This window comes from Triticum aestivum, chromosome 6A, assembly GCF_018294505.1.
Source record: "Triticum aestivum cultivar Chinese Spring chromosome 6A, IWGSC CS RefSeq v2.1, whole genome shotgun sequence".
In the NCBI taxonomy this organism is placed as follows: domain Eukaryota; kingdom Viridiplantae; phylum Streptophyta; class Magnoliopsida; order Poales; family Poaceae; genus Triticum; species Triticum aestivum.
The window spans coordinates 565,586,943-565,609,535 of NC_057809.1; the positions used below are offsets into that span (position 1 = coordinate 565,586,943).

The 22,593-nt window shown below is 46.5% G+C and overlaps 1 protein-coding gene across 1 annotated transcript; it reads left to right on the forward strand.

The window, feature by feature from the left end:
- Window positions 1–9,071: 9,071 nt before the first annotated feature.
- Window positions 9,072–12,439, forward strand: LOC123128557 (WAT1-related protein At1g44800). The gene is made up of 4 exons (XM_044548592.1): window positions 9,072–9,352; window positions 10,991–11,053; window positions 11,130–11,813; window positions 11,936–12,439. Exons 1-4 carry the CDS (start codon window positions 9,159–9,161, stop codon window positions 12,174–12,176), a joined length of 1,182 nt encoding a protein of 393 aa, XP_044404527.1. The 5' UTR covers window positions 9,072–9,158; the 3' UTR covers window positions 12,177–12,439.
- Window positions 12,440–22,593: the final 10,154 nt, after the last annotated feature.

Here is a 22,593-nt window from a genome sequence, read left to right on the forward strand (position 1 = left end):
GTGTCAAAACTTGCATCGACGTAACCCTTTACGACGAACCTTTTTTTTCATGTCCATAATCGAGAAACATATCCTTATTCCACTAAGGATAATTTTTACCAATGTCCAGTGATCTACTCCTAGATCACTATTGTACTCCCTTGTCAAACTCAGGGCAGGGTATACAATAGGTCTGGTACACAGCATGGCATACTTTATAGAACCTATGGCTGAGGCATAGGGAATGACTTTCATTCTCTCTCTATCTTCTGCCGTGGTCGGGTTTTGAGTCTTTCTCAACTTCACACCTTGCAACACAGGCAAGAACTCCTTCTTTGACTGTTCCATTTTGAACTACTTCAAAATCTTGTCAAGGTATGTACTCATTAAAAAACTTATCAAGCGTCTTGATCTATCTCTATAGATCTTGATGCTCAATATGTAAGCAGCTTCACCGAGGTCTTTCTTTGAAAAAACTCTTTTCAAACATTCCTTTATGCTTTGCAGAATAATTCTACATCATCTCTGATCAACAATATGTCATACATATACTTATCAGAAATGCTGTAGTGCTCCCACTCACTTTCTTGTAAATACAGGCTTCACCGCAAGTCTGTATAAAACTATATGCTTTGATCAACTTATCAAAGCGTATATTCCAACTCCGAGATGCTTGCACCAGTCCATAGATGGATCGCTGGAGCTTGCATATTTAGTTAACACCTTAGGATCGACAAAACCTTCTAGTTGCATCGTATACAACTCTTCTTTAATAAATCCATTAAGGAATGAAGTTTTGTTTATCCATTTGCCAGATTTCATAAAATGCGGCAATTGCTAACATGATTCGGACAGACTTAAGCATAGATACGAGTGAGAAACTCTCATCGTAGTCAACACCTTGAACTTGTCAAAAACCTTTTTCGACAATTCTAGGTTTGTAGATAGTAACACTACTATCAGCGTCCGTCTTCCTCTTGAAGATCCATTTATTTTCTATGGCTTGCCGATCAACAGGCAAATCCATCAAAGTCCATACTTTGTTCTCATACATGGATCATATCTCAGATTTCATGGTCTCAAACCATTTCGCAGAATCTGGGCTCATCATCACTTCCTCATAGTTCGTAGATTCGTCATGGTCTAGTAACATGACTTCCTGAACAGGATTACCGTACCACTCTGGTGCAGATCTCACTCTGGTTTACCTACGAGATTCGGTAGTAACTTGATCTGAAGTTACATGATTATCATCATTAGCTTCCTCACAAATTTGTGTAGTAGTCACAAGAACAGATTTCTGTGATGAACTACTTTCCAATAAGGGAGAAGGTACAATTACCTTATCAAGTTTTCTACTTTCCTCCCACTCACTTCTTTCGTGAGAAACTCCTTCTCTAGAAAGGATCCATTCTCAGCAATGAATAACTTGCATTCGGATCTATGATAGAAGGTGTACCCAACATTTTCTTTTGGGTAACCTATGAAGATTTACTTCTCCGATTTGGGTTCGAGCTTATCATGTTGAAACTTTTTCACATAAGCATCGCAGCCCCAAACTTTAAGAAACGACAGCTTAGGTTTTTTTGCCAAACCATAGTTCATATGGTGTCGTCTCAACGGATTTAGATGGTGCCCTATTTAACGTGAATGTAGCTGTCTCTAATGCATAACCCCAAAACAATAGCGGTAAATCTGTAAGAGACATCATAGATCGCACCATATCAAGTAAAGTACGATTACGACGTTCGGACACACCATTACACTGTGGTGTTCCAGGTGGCGTGAGTAGTGAAACTATTTCACATTGTTTTAACTGAAGGCCAAACTCGTACCTCAAATATTTTACTTCTGCGATCATATCGTAGAAACTTTTATTTTTGTTACGATGATTCTCCACTTCACTCTGAAATTCTTTGAACTTTTCAAATATTTCAGACTTGTGTTTCATCAAGTAGATATACTCATATCTGCTCAAATCATCTATGAAGATCAGAAAACAATGATACCTGCTGCGAGCTTCAATATTCATCGGTCCACATACATCAGTATGCATGATTTCCAACAAATCTGTTGCTTGCTGCATTGTTCCGGAGAACGGAGTTTTAGTCATCGTGCCCATGAGGCATGGTTCGTAAGCATCAACTGATTCATAATCAAGTTATTCCAAAAGTCCATCAGCATGGAGTTTCTTCATGCACTTTACACCAATATGACCTAAACGGCAGTGCCACAAATAAGTTGCACTATCATTATTAACTTTGCATCTTTTGGTTTCAATATTATGAATATGTGTATCACAACGATCGAGATCCAATGAACCATTTTCATTGGGTGTGTAACCATATATGTAAACAGAACAACAATTTATTCTCTTACTTAAATGAATAACCGTATTGCAATAAACATGATCAAATCATATTCATGCTCAACGCAAACACCAAATAACACTTATTTAGGTTCAATACTAATCTCGAAAGTATAGGGAGTGTGCGATGATGATCATATCAATCTTGGAACCACTTCCAACACACATCGTCACTTCACCCTTAACTAGTCTCTGTTCATTCTGCAACTCCCGTTTCGAGTTACTACTCTTAGCAACTCAACTAGTATCAAATACTGAGGGGTTGCTATAAACACTAGTAAAGTACACATCAATAACACGTATATCAAATATACCTATGTTCACTTTGCCATCCTTCTTATCCGCCAAATACTTGGGGTAGTTCCGCTTCTAGTGACCAGTTCCTTTGCAGTAGAAGCACTTAGTCTCAGGCTCAGGACCAGACTTGAGCTTCTTCACTTGAGCAGCAACTTGCTTGCCGTTCTTCTTGAAGTTCCCCTTCTTCCCTTTGCCCTTTTTCTTGAAACTAGTGGTTTCGTCAACCATCAACACTTGATGTTTTTCTCGATTTCTACCTTTGTCGATTTCAGCATCACGAAAAGCTTGGGAATCGTTTCTGTTATCCCTTGCATATTATAGTTCATCACGAAGTTCTACTAACTTGGTGATGGTGACTAGAGAATTCTGTCAATCACTATCTTATCTGGAAGATTAACACCCACTTGATTCAAGGGATTGTAATACCCAGACAATCTGAGCACATGCTCACTAGTTGAGCGATTCTCCTCCATCTTTTAGGTATAGAACTTGTTGGAGACTTCATATCTCTCAACTCGGGTATTTGCTTGAAATATTAACTTCAACTCCTGAAACATCTCATATGGTCCATGACGTTCAAAACGTCTTTGAAGTCCCGATTCTAAGCCGTTAAGCATGGTGCACTAAACTATCAAGTAGTCATCATATTTAGCTAGCCAAATGTTCATAACGTCTGCATCTGCTCCTGCAATAGGTCTGTCACCTAGCGGTGCATCAAGGACATAATTCTTCTGTGCAGCAATGAGGATAAACCTCAGATCACGGATCCAATCCGCATCATTGCTACTAACATCTTTCAACACAATTTTCTCTAGGAACATATCAAAAATAAAGGGAAGCAACAACGCGAGCTATTGATCTAAAACTTAGATATGCTAATACTACCAGGACTAAGTTCATGATAAATTAAAGTTCAATTAATCATATTACTTAAGAACTCCCACTTAGATAGACATCCCTCTAATCCTCTAAGTGATCACATGATCCAAATCAACTAAACCATGTCCGATCATCATGTGAGATGGAGTAGTTTCAATGGTGAACATCACTATGTTGATCATATCTACTATATGATTCACGCTCGACCTTTCGGTCTCTGTGTTCCGAGGCCATATCTGTATATGCTTGGCTCGTCAAGTATAACCTGAGTATTCCGCGTGTGCAACTGTTTTGCACCCGTTGTATTTGAACGTAGAGCCTATCACACCCGATCATCACATGGTGTCTCGGCACGAAGAACTTTCGCAACGGTGCATACTCAGGGAGAACACTTTTTGATAATTAGTGAGAGATCATCTTAAAATGCTACCATCAATCAAAGAAAGATAAGATGCATAAAAGATAAACATCACATGCAATCAATATAAGTGATATGATATGGCCATCATCATCTTGTGCTTGTGATCTCCATCTTCGAAGCACCGTCATGATCACCATCGTCACCGGCGCGACACCTTGATCACCATCATAGTATCGTTGTCGTCTCGCCAATCTTATGCTTCCACGACTATCGCTACCGCTTAGTGATAACGTAAAGCATTAAAACGCAACTGCATTGCATACAATAAAGCGACAACCATATGGCTCCTGCCAGTTGCCGATAACTTGGTTACAAAACATGATCATCTCATACAATAATTTTTTTGCATCATGTCTTGACCATATCACATCACAACATGCCCTGCAAAAACAAGTTAGACGTCCTCTACTTTGTTTTTGCAAGTTTTACGTGGCTTCTACGGGCTTAAGCAAGAACCAATCTTACCTACGCATCAAAACCACAACGATAATTTGTCAAGTTGGTGCTGTTTTAACCTTCGCAAGGACCGGGCGTAGCCACACTTGGTTCAACTAAAGTTGGAGAAACTAACACCCGTCAGCCATCTGTGTGCAAAGCACGTCGGTAGAACCAGTCTCGCGTAAGCGTACACGTAATGTCGGTCCGGGCCGCTTCATCCAACAATACCGCCGAACCAAAGTATGACATGCTGGTAAGCAGTATGACTTATATCGCTCACAACTCACTTGTGTTCTACTCGTGCATATAACATCAACACATAAAACCTAGGCTCTGATACCACTGTTGGGTAACGTAGTAATTTCAAAAATTTCCTACGCACACGCAAGATCATGGTGATGCATAGCAACGAGAGGGGAGAGTGTGATCTACGTACCCTTGTAGACCGATAGAGGAAGCGTTACCACAACACGGTTGATGTAGTCGTATGTCTTCACGGCCCGACCGATCAAGCACCAAAACTATGGCACCTCCGAGTTCTAGCACACGTTCAGCTCGATGACGATCCCCGGACTCCGATCCAGCAAAGTGTCGGGGAAGAGTTCCGTCAGCACGACGGCGTGGTGACGATCTTGATGTTCTACCATCGCAGGGCTTCGCCTAAGCACCGCTACAATATTATCGAGGAGTATGGTGGAAGGGGGCACCGCACACGGGTAAGAAAACGATCACGAGGATCAACTTGTGTGTCTATGGGGTGCCCCCTGCCCCCGTATATAAAGGAGTGGAGGAGGGGAGGGCCGGCCCTCTCGATGGCACGCCCTAGGGGAGTCCTACTCCCACCGGGAGTAGGATTCCCCCTTTCCTAGTCCAACTAGGAGTCCTTCCATGTAGTAGGAGTAGGAGACAAGGAAGGGGAAGAGGGAAGAGAAGGAAGGAGGGGGCGCAGCCCCTCCCCCTAGTCCAATTCGGACTAGGCCTTGGGGGGGGCGCGCGGCCTGCCTCTCCCTCTCCCCTAAAGCCCAATAAGGCCCATATACTTCTTCTCCCGTATTCCCGTAACTCCCCGGTACTCTTAAAAATACCCGAACCACTCGGAACCTTTCCGATGTCCGAATATAGTCGTCCAATATATCGATCTTTACGTATCGACCATTTCGAGACTCCTCGTCATGTCCCCGTTCTCATCCGGGACTCCGAACTCCTTCGGTACATCAAAACTCATAAACTCATAATATAACTGTCATCGAAACCTTAAGCGTGAGGACCCTACGGGTTAGAGAACAATATAGACATGACCGAGACATGTCTCCGGTCAATAACCAATAGCGGAACCTGGATGCTCATATTGGCTCCCACATATTCTACGAAGATCTTTATCGGTCAGACCGCATAACAACATACGTTGTTCCCTTTGTCATCGGTATGTTACTTGCCCGAGATTCAATCGTCGGTATCTTAATACCTAGTTCAATCTCGTTACCGGCAAGTCTCTTTACTCGTTTCATAATACATCATCTCGCAACTAACTCATTAGTTGCAATGCTTGCAAGACTTATGTGATGTGCATTACCGAGAGGGCCCAGAGATACCTCTCCGACAATCGGAGTGACAAATCCTAATCTCGAAATACGCCAACCCAACATGTACCTTTGGAGACACCTATAGAGCTCCTTTATAATCACCCAGTTACGTTGTGACGTTTGGTAGCACACAAAGTGTTCCTCCGGCAAACGGGAGTTGCATAATCTCATAGTCATAGGAACATGTATAAGTCATGAAGAAAGCAATAGCAACATACTAAACGATCGGGTGCTAAGCTAATGGAATGGGTCATGTCAATCACATCATTCTCCTAATGATGTGATCCTGTTAATCAAATGACAACACATGTCTATGGTTAGGAAACATAACCATCTTCGATTAACGAGCTAGTCAAGTAGAGGCATACTAGTGACAGTTTGTTTGTCTATGTATTCACACATGTATTATGTTTCTGGTTAATACAATTCTAGCATGAATAATAAACATTTATCATGAAATAAGGAAATAAATAATAACTTTATTATTGCCTCTAGGGCATATTTCCTTCACAGACATCACAGTGAACTAATTGAAACGGAAAGAAAGATACATGGTCCGAGGACCCAAATGGTAGTCTAATGTTTTTCCCAAGCTGGCAGGCGTTACACACGGACGACAGGGCACCATGGCGCGGGGTGGACGACGAGCGAAGCATGCTGAGGAGGGAGTCGTGGCCGGGGTGACCCAGCCGCTGGTGCCATGTATCGGTGGAGACGGCAGTGAGCGCGTGGTGCGACGGAGTGGATGTGGACGCGGACATGGGCGTAGACACGGGGTAGAGATCGTCGTCGGCATCACATCGGAGGATTACCCTGTTTGTCCTTCGTTCCTTGACAAAGAACCCACGATCATCAAACTCGACGTTAACAGGATTATCGCGAGCTAGGGCTTTGACAGAAATCAAAATTTTGATGAGGTGGGGGGAGACGAGTACGTTGCGAAGTGCAAGAGGTGTCGTGGTGGTGGGAATGGAGGTGTGACCAGTGTGTGTAATCGCGAGCGAGGTCCCATCACCAACTGTAATGCCTGAGGAAGTATAGGGGTGGGAGACGGAGAGCATACCAGAGCTCGACGCCATGTGCGACGAGGCACCTGAGTCGAGATACCAATCCGCGGTGGGCGCCGGCGGCTGGGGCTGCTGGACGTGGAGGTTGTTGAGGGCCTGCACCAGGCCGTGCTGATCCCACGCCGGAGTGGGAGCCGCACCGTAGAGGGGATGCGGCGGGACGGTGCCAGGAGTCCACTGCAGCGGAGGAGCGCCAGGCGGGATCGGGTGTGCTGCGGCCGATGGAGTCGCCGTCGTGTTGTTGTAGTAGTGGGAGACGGCGCCGGCGAACGGTGGCGAAGCCCCGGGGCGAGGCCCGAGAACACCAGCACCTGGGGCATGGGGACGCTATGGCATTCGCCAGGCATGGACCATGCCGGTCCAGGGGGTGGTGTTAGCCGCCGGCAGTGCAGGTGTGCGGGACGAGGCGGCCCCACCGGAGTTGAAGCCACCGGTGTCGATCGCCTTGCCCTTGCCGCGACCGCGTCCGCAACCGCCACGGTTTCCCCCGCCTCCATTGGCAGGAGCAGGAGCAGGAGTGCGCGCGGCGTGGAGAGCCGTCTCGGTGGTGGTGTCCGCCGTGTGACGACTTTCTTCAAATAGGAGGAAGGCCCGGCAGTAGAGGAAGGACGGGAACGGCGTCTGCATGGTGAGGATGGGAATCGCGTAGCGCAGGTGTGGGTGGAGACCGCGGAACATGTTCAGGACCTGCTCGTGGTCGCTGATGGGCTCACCGAGGTTGGCGAGGCGGTCAGCGCACTCCTTGAGGCGCCCAAAGTAGTGGATGACGGAGGAGGAACCCTGCTCGATGCGCCGGAAGTCAGTGGCGAGGAACACCGCCTGATGCTCCTGGTTCTCCATGAACAGGGAGGTGATCGCGGCCCAGACCTCCGCCGCGGTCGCGTGACGCTGGTGGATGAGACCGAAGATCTCCGGGCTCACACGTGTGTAGAGCCAGGAGAGGATGTGTGCGTTATCCTGAAGCCAGGCGGGATCGCCGGGACGGGGGCCGCCGGTGAGGTGGTGGGCGACACCGCTCTTCTGGAACATCACCTCGAACAACATGCGCCACTGGGAGAAATTGGGCGGCTGCAGCGTGAGGACGAGGGGGACATGGTGGTTGATGAACACACCAGCCAGGGGGGAGAGCGGCAGTGGCTGGGCGGCGGACGACCTAGCGGTGAGAGCGTCATGGCCAGGGCGCATGCCCAGCACAAACGCCGAGGGCGTGAGGAGCGTAGGTGCAAGGGCCCAAGGGGTAGCGGAGGCGGCGTCGTCAAGAGCACCCGCGAGGGTGCGACCAGTACGAGGGGGAGGAGGTGGTGGGGCTGGGGGAGGCGTCGGCCCAGACATGGCCGGAGACGGGAGGGGAGCAGGCAGCGGAAGCGACGTCAGGCGCTAGAGGGGCCTGGTGTCTGATACCATGTGAGTGGAGAGAGGAGTTTGGGCAATGCACCTTGGGTGCTGCCTATGAATGCATTAGCATATGTATAGGTTACAGGAGAGCGCGGGGAGCGCAGAGTACATGCGTGACGTGCGCGGCGTGCGGCAGTTTGCACGGGGGCGTGCATGGCGCACGTCTAGCCTAGCTAAGTACGTGGGTAGAGGACGAGGTTGACTGACAAGGACCTTGAGTGAACCACTTACTATAGGATTTGGACCTTAATGTGTATTTTGAGACTTCAAGGACACTTTTAGGACCTTTAGTGCATTTTAACTCTACTTTTATTTATAGCAGAAAGTAAATATATGATTCTGGTCCTTTCGGAAGAATCTTTAGATTTACAATTACGCATTTAGAACAAAGAGATTAACATTCACATTTTATTTTTCCGGGAATAATATCATTCACTTATGTAGCATGGTATTGCTGCTACATCTTATCAGCTAAGCTAGCGCTGGGACGCAAAGGCCATGACTCGGATCCACCGATGAGCCACACTACGCTTTTCATCCTGCTCCTGAACCCTACATGTACCGTTGGCCGCACAGTGTCGGTGGAGCGCGTCTATATAAAGGAGCCGGTTTCCCTGTGAGCTCATCGCCAACGATCACAGCCATTGGCCATTGCTTGCGTGAGTCACATCGAGCTCGGGCTACTGAGTGAGAGAGAAGTAGCTAGCTAGCCGGAGGAGAGAGATAGAAGTATGGGTATGGGGTGGAAAGTTGTGAGCGATGTGAAGCCATACCTGGCGATGGTGCTGCTGCAGGTGGGGTTCGCCGGGATGTACATCATCGCCGTGGCGTCCCTCAAGGCCGGGATGAGCCACTTCGTGCTCGTCGTCTACCGTAACCTCGTCGCCACCGCCGTCATGACGCCCTTCGCCCTCTACTTCGAGAGGTAACCCTACCTAGTTCCATTCATCCATGCATCGAATAACTATATTCTCCTTCACACACACGACGCTCTCGCACGTACGCAAGCGCCACTCTCTTGTCCGTGCATCGTTGTGCAGTAGGTATTGCATCATGGGCTCGCTCGCATGCACACGCATCATGCGGGCGGCGTGCATATAATGTCAATGTTGCCTATTTTTCCTTCGAAGAACATCCGGTTGAGGATCATGATCAACACGTACACTTCAGCAGATGAGCCTCTACGTCAAACGGCAAAGTCACCAGTTCACCACACAGTACGAGATGTAATGATCTTAATTAACTCAGGGTACAATCATCTCATTAACTATCTAAGCGAGGGCTCGGTTGTTTATACATTGCCATGAGCTACCATGAAAGTCGAGGACTAGAGATAGATCATTTAATTAGTTAGAGTAGACGGTTCCAACATAAATGAGCGCTTCAAGTTTTACACAAGCATGCGTGGATGTGCAGCTAGCTGCCAGCATTATTCTGACCGATGCTCCCATACACTCTGGCTTTTGCTTTTAGTTAGTTAGACAAAGTTTCCAGGAGCCAAGGACAACAGAACAAATGGATCAATATAGTAAAGGAAGATCATGACAATTAACAAGGCCAACTTGCCAAACGTGCACCCCCACGATCGATTAACACGCACGTACAATTTGCTCGGTTCATATATTCTCATTTTTGTCTCATTTAGAATTTTTTTAGGGGTATGTTTGTCTCATTTAGATGGTGCAAGCTGCACTCGTGGATCCTAATCCAGTAAAGTGTAGGTGCACATCTTGATACCTTATTCTATTTTGTACCGGCAAAGCAGCTAGCTTTCTTGGCTTTCCTTATCAGGCGTTAAATCGTCATTTGTATATGGATGGATCAATCATAATATCAGAGTGCATTAATTAGCAGAAGTAGGAAATGACACATAAGCAGGTGCATGTAGCTAGCTAACCGGCATATGTGCGGTATGTGTGTTTACGTACGTGTAAACGCACCTGGACAACCTCCACTAGGCAGTGTGACCTGATTGGCCACTGGTGGAGGACCTACCATGCATGGAACCACCAGGCCCCACATGTCAACCAGAAGCTTATGGACCGTTCATCCATAGAGTTACATCCACTAATACACTGGATACACTTTAGGCCTCCTTTGGTTCATAGGGTAAGAAAATCGTAGTAATAGGAAAGTCATAGGAAATGAGATGACATGTATCTCAAATCCTATGAGTAGGAATAGGAAAGGAGATGCCCTTTGATTCACATCATAGGATTTTTTCCATTGAGTCTAGACTAATGTTTATTTTCCTATGAAATATGAAGGATAGGAAGAATTCCTCTATAGGAAGGGGGTTTCATTCCTACAAACCAAAAGGTGTGGCTAGGTCAATTCTAAATCAAGTGATATAACATGCCATAAGAAACAGACAAATTTAAAAAGAAATTTTTGTACGGATCTCAATGCAAAATTTCATGGATATAACATCGACTTCGACTGAGATTTAGCAAGACTGTATACGAGTTCATTTCGATTCATATTTACGTAGATCATTATCCATGAGAGAACAGAACACTACCTAATTGTGTATTTTGCTCCAACCTACGTATAACATGTGCAGAGGACGGAGGCCAAAGATGTCAACCACCATCTTCCTCAAGATCATGGGGCTCGCAATCCTCGAGTACGTCCGTACTGTTAACTACACATAACTCTTTCTTGATTAGTGACTGATGTGCTGTGTTGCATGGGTCTCTCAGGCCCGTGATTGACCAGAACCTCTACTTCTTGGGCGCGAAGCTGACCTCGGCGGGATTCGCGACGGCGCTCCTCAACACCCTCCCGGCCGTCACCTTCGTGCTGGCCCTCATCCTGCGCATGGAGAAGGTGCGGCTGCGCAGCCTGCACAGCCAGGCCAAGATCGCCGGCACGGTCCTCACCGTGGCCGGCGCCGTGCTCATGATCCTTTATCACGGCCCCGCCATGCAGTTCCCGTGGACCAAGGGCCAGCACCACGCCACTGCCGGTGGCCAGGGCGCCGTTGGCGCCGCCGCCGCGCGGGACTGGCTGAAAGGGACCATGATGCTCATCGGCTCCTGCATGGTCTGGTCGTGCTTCTTCATCCTCCAGTCCAGCACGCTGCGGAGCTACCCGGCGGAGCTCTCCGTCACGGCGCTCATCTGCGGCATGGGCTCGCTGATGAGCGGCGCCGTCGCCGTCGTCGCTGAGCGCGCCAACACCCATGCGTGGGTTATCGGCTTCGACACCCGCCTCTTGACCGTGGTCTACGCCGGCATAGTGTGCTCCGGCGTGGCCTACTACTTGCAGGGCGTCGTGTCGAGGCAAAGGGGCCCGGTCTTCGTGACGGCCTTCAACCCGCTCTGCATGATCATTACCGCCGTCATGGGTTCCATCATTCTCAAGGAGGAGATCACTCTCGGAAGGTACTACGTACGATAGTGCTTCCACCATTTCAAAATGGACGAGGATATACATGCACTAGCTACTTAGCTAGTGCAACATTATTCCATATATACCAATGATATCATTTCAATTTTGCTTTCAGTGTGATTGGTGCAGTGATCATCGTGGCAGGCCTCTACTTCCTCATCTGGGGCAAGAGCAAGGACAAGATTATCATCAGCCCCAGCCAACTCTCCGACGTCAGCGTCAAAGGAGCCGGCGCGCTGCCCTTGACCTTGGCGACCAACGGCCATGGCCACATCAAGCAACACGAGCTCGGCAACGGCAACGGCAACGGCGGCCATGTCGACGTCGAGACGCCCGTGACCAATGGGCACTACTAGCAAGGGGTCGATTGGAGTGGCTACGTTTTATACGTCCTCGAGTCGTCCATCGACCAGTATATGTCTAGCTTTTTTCCTTGTAGTGCATGGTCCATCGAGCGATCATGCATGGAGATGATTTTTTTCTCAATATATATTTTATTCCTGTCAGCTTCTCCCTAGCTACGATCCTATCATGTGACTATGTGAGAGTGACCAGATGCTGCTTGTCAGTAGTCACTACTAAGTTGAGCAGGGAAGCTTTTTTTTTTTTTGAAACGGAAGCAAAAGCTTCGCCTCATCTATTAATTAAGATAGAAAATAGTTTGTTACATGACACCCCACAAACACGGCATGCGGATTATTCTCGTGAAATAAAAGACCCTAACTTCTTTGCGCTATGTTTAAACACTCTTGCATTATGCTCGTTCCAAATCGTCCATAAGACGAGCATAGTGAGGGAAGCATGTTAGATTGACAAGGGTATTCATCAAATTCTGAAAGTGGGCATAAAGGCCCGACGTCAATGTGGAGGATGAAGGTCTCGCCCATAACTTCATTTTTGAGCCATCAACACGTCGATTAATAAATAAGCTGAAGGATTACAGGAGGTTCACCATCTCAGGAGGATGGACTAACCATACATGCCACCCCGCAGCCTTGTATAGCGAACGTGCGCCCATAGTTCCCGTCCATAACTGAAAGGGTCCGTCTACATCTCACTCACTGAGAGCATCTACAACCGTGATGGGTAATTCGGCTTCAAACGTTGCCGACGTGCCCAGACGTGTTCGTGCACAATGATCGATCAAATCTCAAATAATGCAATCCACATCCGGATACCTCAAATTAGAAACCTCAAATCTGTATTATTACATGCAATGTAGCGATTTTTAAGCGGAGCTTGTCCGGTCGCCGTGGCCATGCCCGGCGGCCGGCTACGCTCCCCAGAGTGTTGGTTCGGTCACCAGCAAGGTAGAGTAGGACATGGGACACGTGCCAGCTCACGAGACACGGGGCGCCGCCGTCTCCCATGCCCTACTCTTTCTCGTCGGAGCCCGAAACCTGTTAGGTGCCGGTGGACGTCAGATTGATAATGGATTCGTCCTGGGACGAGCCGGCGACATCCACCACGACGCGATGGTGGCGCCCAAAGTGTTGTACCGTACGGGGCACCGGAGAATGCGACTCCTCCTCGTCGACGCGCACCGCCGCAAACGCTGCTGCCGCCTCCCGTGCCCGCTGCTGCGCACGGCAGGCACGCCCTGCCATGTTTGCGTCGGACTGGACCATAAGCCCCACTATGCCAGTAAATCTCCAGCGGGTTTTTCATCTTTTTCTCTGTTTAGCGGTCTTCATTAGGGCTGGACCATAAGTTCGTAGCTCGCGAGCTTAATGAGCACTCGATAGTTCGGCTCGTTAAGCTCGGAGCTCGCTTCTTAATGAACAGAGCCAATCATTGATTTTAGCTCGTTAAGCTTAACGAGCTTAACGAACGAGCTAACGAGTTTCACGAGTAGCTCGTTAAGCTCATTAGTAACAACATAAGACATATGAAACTATGTGACAAACTTTTTGTGGCACCTCAGCCCATCAATTCAATCTACTCGACATATGAGGCAACAAATTAGTGCATTTCTTTTTTGTAGTCACCATATTTCATCTTGAAAACCACACCTACGCATTCATCCTGTATATCATAACACATTACAATCTGTTAACGAGCGCTCACGAGCTTAACGAGCTTCAAACGAGCCGAGCCGAGCAGGGTTTTCTGCTTGTTAATCTTAACGAGCTTTAACGAGCCGAGCCTTAACGAGCACGAGCTTAACGAGCCGAGCTGCTCGTTAGTGACATACAGAAACTAAACTGTAGCGAATATACTATACCGAACATTTTTACAATTCCGAGATATTTTTAAATGTGATTTTTTTTGAATCATGATTCTTTTTCGAGAAAACACGAACAATTTTTGAATCTTCTATACACCTTTTGAAAGCTTGGAATTTTTGGAAAATATAAACTGATTTTTGAAATACAATTTTTTAAATTTTCTAGTGTCTTTGGAAATATTAATTTAAAAAAATTATGAACATTTACTAAAATTCCAAATATTTTTTATATTAATGATTTTTTTAAAATACATTTGTTTGTAATTACTGATAAAAATTATGAACATTTTCTTAGGTTAGCAAACAATTTTTGAAAATTATGATGAATTTGAAATTTAAAAATGGGAAAGAAAAAAAAGAAGAAAAAGATAAAAAAACAAAAACCAAATAAAATTCCAGTGAGAAAAATAAAACCGGTTTAGGTATCCGTCTAGAAGGTTAAAAAAGGGTTGCTCGCGTTGTGTAAAACGCTCAAATATGAGTCGGCCCAATCTGGTCGCTAAGTCATTTCTCTGTGCGATTGAATGATAGTTCGCCGTAGAGAGGGTGAATAGGGAATTCCCAGGGAGAGTATTTTTTTGTGCGCCAAATGAGAAATTTCATAATCGACCATGTCATGAAACTTCACATGGGCCTTTCAGATTTTTCAGGAATTGTTTGTTGTATGGGCCAAAATCTAATATATAATTCAACACTTAATCCTTCACATATGTATTTTATTTATGGCAAAAGCCTACCATCAATCGGCGGATTGCAATGGCCGCGTCCAACACCTTCCCTGGATAACACGCGTAAGTGAGGACCTATATACCATCCTTCATGCAACAGGGGCTATACTTTTGAAACATATGCGGTGTTGCAATGGTCTATGAAGGTTTATGTTTTACAACAAAACCTCTCTCACGGAAAATTTCTACAACAAGGCCTCAGTTGATTTAAAAAAATTACAACAAAACCTCAGTTGCAAAAATGTTTTTGCAACAAAATAATTGTTCCAAATATATTTCTACAACAATACATGTGTTACAGAAATGATTCTACACCGGACCCGAGACTATATCAGCCAAGTGACCGGAGACGACAACCCACAACACTATAGAGGACTTCAGAGCCGCAGCTCCGACTTCTACACCGGACCCGAGGCTGCACACCAAACTAGTCAATGACACTGCCACCCAGGCGACGAAGGCCAACATTACACAGGAGAATTCCTGAGCCGCCGCTCCGACTTTCCGTCCGGCCCTGAGGCCGTGAGCCAGTCGAGTTGATGGTTCTTTCACCCATGCGACCGAAGCTAATACCAAACGCGCACGAGATTTCCGAAGCCACCGCTTCGACTTCCATCCTGGCCCCGAGGCCGCGCACCCGCCTGGGCACGTCGAGCCCACAAAACCAGCCAAACTTCTTGGTTCTTGTCATGAAGTTTCTTAAGGATGAGCAAACGAGTAAGCCACAACAGATAAGACGCAGCAACCAAAAAGAGTTTTGCTCAAAAAATAGAGCAAGCAAAAGAGTAGGATTTTCCCTTCCAACCAGACATCACATACATTTTTCATGCAAAGCAAAGAAGACCCCATCAGATCCGCGGTCGCATGATAGGCCGGCGTGGCTCTGGAACTCCAGCCACTGATAGTTTAAGGTGATGGCGCAACCCAAAAGCTGCAAATCATTGCCGCAAAATATTCGATGATTGATATCTTATCGCCTGTTGTTGTCTTCTTGTAGCTAATGGCAGGGTTAGCATTACATTTTATTAATGTATAAAGTTTGAACACTTGAGCAAAAAGCGGATGGGAGTAGTCCTTCTGGTAACAATGATGCCTCTAGTGCTGCCGCTGCTATCCACGTCTGTACGTAAGTAAGAGGACAAGTTAGCTACTACTACTACGTAGGTTAGCTTAGGTCTATGGCTACGATGACTTGCTTTGGTGAGGCGGCCGCCGCCGGTGGTGGTAGTGTTAACGTTGCTGTTGTTGCAACAGCAGCGAGCAACACGGACTGGAGGCGAGTTGGCCACTGGGATGGCTTAAACTAAACTAGTTAAGCCAAGTGGTCTACGTATTTTCTTTTTCGTTCCCTTGTCTTTCTCAATTGACCGGAGAGGAAGAAAGGGTGCGCGCCGCGGTTAGTGCGTCTGATTCATGCCATGCATGGCTGGATAACCTGCCGCGGTGTAACGCCGGTGCGGCTGCTGCGAAGAAACGTCCGCCTCTGGTTCCTCTTTTCAGGCGACGCGACGCCGACAGAAGCTAGACGGAAAGTGAGGTGGTCCTCCTCCCCGGTGCTGCTTACCGGAGACGACAAAACCATCAGTTGTCTGTCTAGTGGACGATCAAACAAAGGCCTGTTCGGAGGCCCCCTCTGCTCCTCGACTCCGCTCGCGGAGCTGCCGGGACCGCAGTTGAAAATTACGGAGCGGACAAATCGGTACTCCGCAGATCTTTCTATTTTGCGGAGCTGGTCAGAGTGCCGAACGGGCTCAAAACAGTCCGATATGACAGAGTCAGGCTGTACTAGTTTTGATATCCCAGCCAGATTCCGGCGGTTTTGTGAACTTTTGTCCTAAGTGACATTACCCTGAAGAAAGGGCACTTCTTTCGTGTGTACAGTACTAATCGAGCCACCCAACAGTTGATAATGTGGATATGGTGTCTTAGATCATCTCGAAAGCTGGCCCTTAGATTCTGGGCCGAACTGCTCGGACGCAGAGTTTACCATTTGACATAGCCCCGCATCCAAAAACCATCCGTCAGTGGTCGTTACTTCAGACAGGATCTAGACTGATTCCGCAGATTAATACAAGTCTTTTCGCATTATGAGCTTCTGGAAAAGAATGAATTCCTTATTGATATGAGTAGTTTATTATCCCTATTAAGCCAGACTATCACATACACCCCCACTCAGTGGAACCGACGTCCTCGTCGAGCCACAAGAACATTCCCTCTTGCACATCGTCTGTGCATCCAGTCCGGTACATGTGCCATGCCGTGTGCCACGACGGGTCACAAACGTCATGAACAACATGACCACGCACCTGTCCGCAAATATCCATGTAACCGCGAGGGTCGTCTCTAATACCAATTTGTAACGCCCCAGACACATCCGTCGGTGGTCGTTACTCCTGGCGGGATCTAGACTGGCCCCACAGATTAATACTAGTCTTTTCTGCGCACTTTGTCCTCACTCATGGGCACCCGGGAGCAACTTTCCGGTCGGTCACCCATCCTGAAACTATTCCAAGCTGAGCACGCTTAACTTTGGAGTTCTGTCCGAATGGGCTCCCGAAAAAGAAGGAATTCCTTATTGATATGAGTAGTCTATCATCCCTATTAAGTCAGGCTATCACATGTTCGGACCTCCGCCGCATAAGACTCCGACTCCTCTACCTCATCCAAAAGTGCATGCCTTTCCTCTTTCTCTGCATCCGCTTCCTTCATGGCCACAGTCGCCGTTGTACCAACCCGGTCACCTGCCAAGCCCTTGTCGGACCTCCGTGACCTCCAACCCTCCACCCGGTCACCATACTGCTTTCTCTAGGCCGCCGTTCCACACCTCTTGTCCATCCGCCACACATGTATCATATGCCCCCGCAGTTGCCATTCTTGGGAGTCATCATGCCCGGCAAGTGGTTGGTGAAATGCACATGCTAAGTTTTTGACATTTTTTGTCTTTTGAAGCAACGGATCGGACCTGGAATATATCTACAAGCACTACTTGAGCCTCCCACGAGGAGGATTATGCGGATGAAACAACGATGACGCAGGCGGTCCTTGTAGATGTGGAGCATGCGGAAGAGCATGTTCTCAATTATAAGGGATCGATCAAGGCTCATTGAATGTTGAATTGGAATAAGGCACTGTCGGATGTGGGGTTCCGGCAAACCCTTAAGGTTCGAACACTGGGGTGCGCGTGAAGTCTTTTCCTCCTACCGATCTACGCTCTTGCTCGCTAAGACCTTGCGGACGAACTCGACGAACTCGCAACACAGAAAGACACGGGGTTTATACTGGTTCGGGCCACCGTTGTGGTGTAATACCCTACTCCAGTGTGCTGGTGGTGGATTGCCTCTTGGGCTGATGATGAACAATACAAGGGGAAGAACAGCCTCCTGAGGTTGAGGTGTTCTTGTGCGTATGAACTTGTGGTGTGTAGATTCCCTCAAGCTAAGATGAGATGCCCTCAAGCTAGGATGAGATGCCCTCAAGCTAGGATGAGATGCCCCTACTATGGTGGCGGCTAGTCCTATTTATAGAGGCCCTGATCCTCTTTCCAAATATTGAGCGGGAAGGGAGCCAACAATGGCGGGCTAATTTGAAGGGGGACAACTAGTACAAGCTATCCTGACAAAAGCGGTCTTCGCCTGTGAGAGGCTCTGATGGTGACGCCGTCTTGGGCTCCACGATGACCTCCGTCTTGCCGTCCTTCTGGTCTTGGTCTCGTTGCACCGAAATGGCAACCTTTGCCTGGGGCCTCGGTACTCCTCGCATGCGCTTGCCTCCTTAGCACCAAAGAGGAAATGAGGACGCTGCGCGCGCTGGCGCCCGCCTGGTGTTGTGCGTGATGGCTCATGTCACGAGTCTCATGAGGTTCGCCCCGCCTTGATATCTCCGCTCCTCGTGAGCCTGCCTGACCAGGCTGCTCCAGAGGAGGTCTTGCGTCGCCCGCCTCGCGAGGGTTTTGGGTGCCTTGTTGACGAAGATGGGACGTACGTCCTGCTGGCTCAGCCACGCCGTGGGCCGCAGGCAGGCAGGTCTGGGGACCCCCGTTCCCAGAACGCCGACAGGCACGAGGGCATTTGACGTTGAGGGATGACTACTTTGCCCCCGATGCTCCATTTGCGAACAATTTCTGTCAGCTCTTTTGGATGCAGAAAAATGTGTTCGATTACCTCTACAATGGCATCTGGGCCTACGTTAACTACTCGATCCTAAGAAGGATGTCGTAGGACAAATTGGATTCTTTGGCTGCCGCAAGTGCATGGTTGCATTGTAGATTCTTGCCTATGGTACGACCGCAGATTTGTGGGATAAGTACCTCCAGGTGTCTAAGAGCATATGCGGAGACGACATGGTGAAGTATGAGATGACGTTGGAGATGACCTTAGTTAGTTAAGCTGCATCGTTTGGTTATTGTCAATGGTTCGTTCTTAGTTTCATCTCTGCTGGAAACTGGACATGAGAATTTCTTCTCATCCAGCTCCTCGTGAATGGAACGAGAAAGCTTGTAAATTTTTCTAATTCCTTAACATTCAAAAATATAATGGTATGGATAGATACACACTAATAGATAATAAAAATGTTTGGACTAAGTTGACGAAACTCTGGTGTAGATTTTTGTCATCTCTTTGGGGCAGTGAGTTTAGGGTTTCTTGTCATGTGGAGAGATTTGGTGTCAGGTGCTTTAGATCTATACAAGGGTTCAACAACGACGACTCCAACTCTAAGACGCTGGTCCTTAGGGGCATGGCATGAATACTATCCGCTGTTATCGATAAGGTCAAGCTGACTCCGGTAGGGAAGCGGCAACAACGATCCGTCGACGGCTCGTTCTAGCGACAATAGTGGTCATTCGGTGGTCTTAGAATCTCGATTTAGTTTTTATTATATTTGAGATGCTTTGTACTTCCGGTGTACTTTTATATCAGATCTATGCTTTTCACATTTTTTATAGTAAAATGTAAGTTTATTTTTATATTGAATTTGTTAAAACAGTAAAATAGAATATATAGTCAAGAAAGAAAATCTGGAATATATCTACATGTGTGTATACTTATTATCTACTCTCTTAGTCCCATAATATAAGAACGTTTTTGACACTAGTATATTTTGGGATAGAGGGAGTAGTAATGTTTGGGTGCACGAATCCTTCTTTGACATGTGCCGAGCAGCCGTGGCCCATGGAACGGGACGGCAGGGAGAGAGAAAGCAAGGACCGAAGCCGCGAGATCGATGGGGTAGTGGAGCGGCCACAATCTCCACTGCATACGCTCGTGTCAAACACTCAAATCAGTCGCCACCACAGGTCACCCATTACTCATTGGTACAGCGGTCTATCCCCATCCGATAATGCATGCATCCAACATTCCAAAACCGTCATCCGTACCACCAAACCGGAGGCGCCGACCGACCCCGCAGGTGCGACCAAGGCGAGGTGCGGTGACCATGGCCGGGTTAAGTAACTTTCCAGGGATGTATGCGTTGGAAGGAAGGATCAGCGGAACTGAAGCTAGCTAGCTGCGGCGAAAGGCAAAGCGATCGATCGGAGAAGTGTATTCTGTGGACTGTGGGGAGGAGATCGTCCGATTCGACGGATGCCGGGGGATCGTGGATCCTAACCAGAGCGCACCATGGCGCACTAGCTAGCTAGCATTAGGTGGCATGCATATGCATGGCAGCCGGGCGCCGGACGTCGTTCGTCAGGATATCTTACATGTCAATTGCTTCCATTGGCAGTATTAGCTGGATGCCCATCTCACGTCTAGTCTGTGCACCGCCATCTTGTACCTTGTCCTGGTTCGAGAGAGGAGGACGAGGATGAGAAGATATGCCTACGAGCGTGGGAGAAGGGCTAGGGGTGGAAAAAGGGAGTGGACGGGTGAGGGGTGAATGTTGCAGATATGCCTCCGAATGCGGGAGATGCGTGAGCACCAGAAATATGCCCCTTTTCTTCTTCTTTTTTTGACGGGAGAAATGTGCCCTTTTTCTCTTGCCTTGGAGAGCTAGGTTGCACTTGTTCAAACAAGGTGCGGCATAGTCGCTGCTTTCATATTAAGAAAAACGGGTAGCTTTGGTGGTAAACAAAGAAGATCATTTGATGGAGAGCGATGCTATTCATACGCACGGTTTAGATGTAAAGTTACATCGGTTAGCAGTTAGCTGAAATCATGGAGGTAGTTATGATCCAAATGAACCAAGTACGCAGGAATAGGATTTTTGTTTGATGAAATATCATTGGCATGTCTTCCACTTGATTTCTATGTAAACTAGCCACGTGTCCTGCGCAATTGTGCTGGAAACATCGATGATTCTATTACGCTCTCTAGCATAGGTATGCAAACATACCCTTGTCATTTTGTGCATAGCTATTGAGAGTAATCCAATTTTGTTTCTATCTGACCTACTTGCATGTTCATGATTTGCGCACGCAATTGTATCCATATTTTATTGAAAAGCATGCATATAAATGACAACTGACAACCACACACGCAAGCATTTGGTTCTAGTCATCACCGCTCATTTACATACTTCTCCATCAATATTCATGTTTGTATCTAAACATTCCTTGTCCATGACCCTTTATGCATCGCCCCTAGAAATTGTGTACATTGCTGATATTATTAATTAATCGTTTATGATGGTAAGAGAAATATTTTCATTGACTATAATTTTTTTAGGGTTCAAAACGTGTATCTATCAAACATGTTTAAATCGGATGCACGTCGTGAGGACTAACGTGTTTATATCGGATGAAACATATACTTGTTTGTTTGTAGCTTAACTAATAAATAACTTGCGCACTTCAACATATATTTCGTGTGAGATCTGTCTAAGTCTAAATATAATGATCTATAGCCTATGATTTTTTTAGATAACGATATTTACTGGTATGACCCATTTATAGGATTATCAAGATTTGAAACATAAGCTATATGTTTATCTATGACTTTGTGATTCTAGCTAATGTGACTATTTAGGTATGATTATGTATATCTAAGAGATGCGATCATTTTAGGTAGGTTATGTTGAATATGTGGCAACAATCTTCAAAAATAGATCTTTTGGGTACAATTATTTAGATCTAACAGATGTGATTTATTTAGGTACAATTGATTTAATGTGTGTGATCTCTTAAGTATGTTTATGTTGATCTAACAGTTGTGGTCCAATAAAAAAATAGATAGTCCACTAGATCGACGACCAGATGTTTTGCTTTTCTTTTGGAAAATTCCAAGCACATATATCTTATTAGTAGGTAGATACATAACGCTCTACGGAAAGAATGTCCATGTGACTAATATTTCAACTTTTTCATTAATATATTAAACCTATTGGCACAAGAAATAATATCACTATACTTTAACGATAATATTTCCAATTTATTGACACATACACATGATGATCTTGATGATGTCTTTTGTTGCTATATGGTTTGCTTAATTATTCCGACCTCATTGCCTTGCAAATTGCTTGAATAGTATTTAACTGCATGCATAGTATATATGTTGCATAGTCCAGGGAAATGATCTTTGCACTATCTAAATATTTCACCATAATGAGCACCGGTTAGAAGTGTCTATCTTCACCAATGTTCTCAAGGACATGCCAATGGTTATTTTTAAGAAGAGTAAATCGTTCACAAGGACCGGAGGGTAATTGTCTACTTGTCAACTCATATCGGTTATCTTTGATTCTTGTTGTTTCATTGTTGCTATGTGGATAGAACCGAAGCTAACATGCTGCAAAACCATTGACTCAAATGTTCTTATGATTATACTCCCAACAACTAATCCAGTTGTCTATGGAAAGTAATTAAAGCAAGCCTAACCA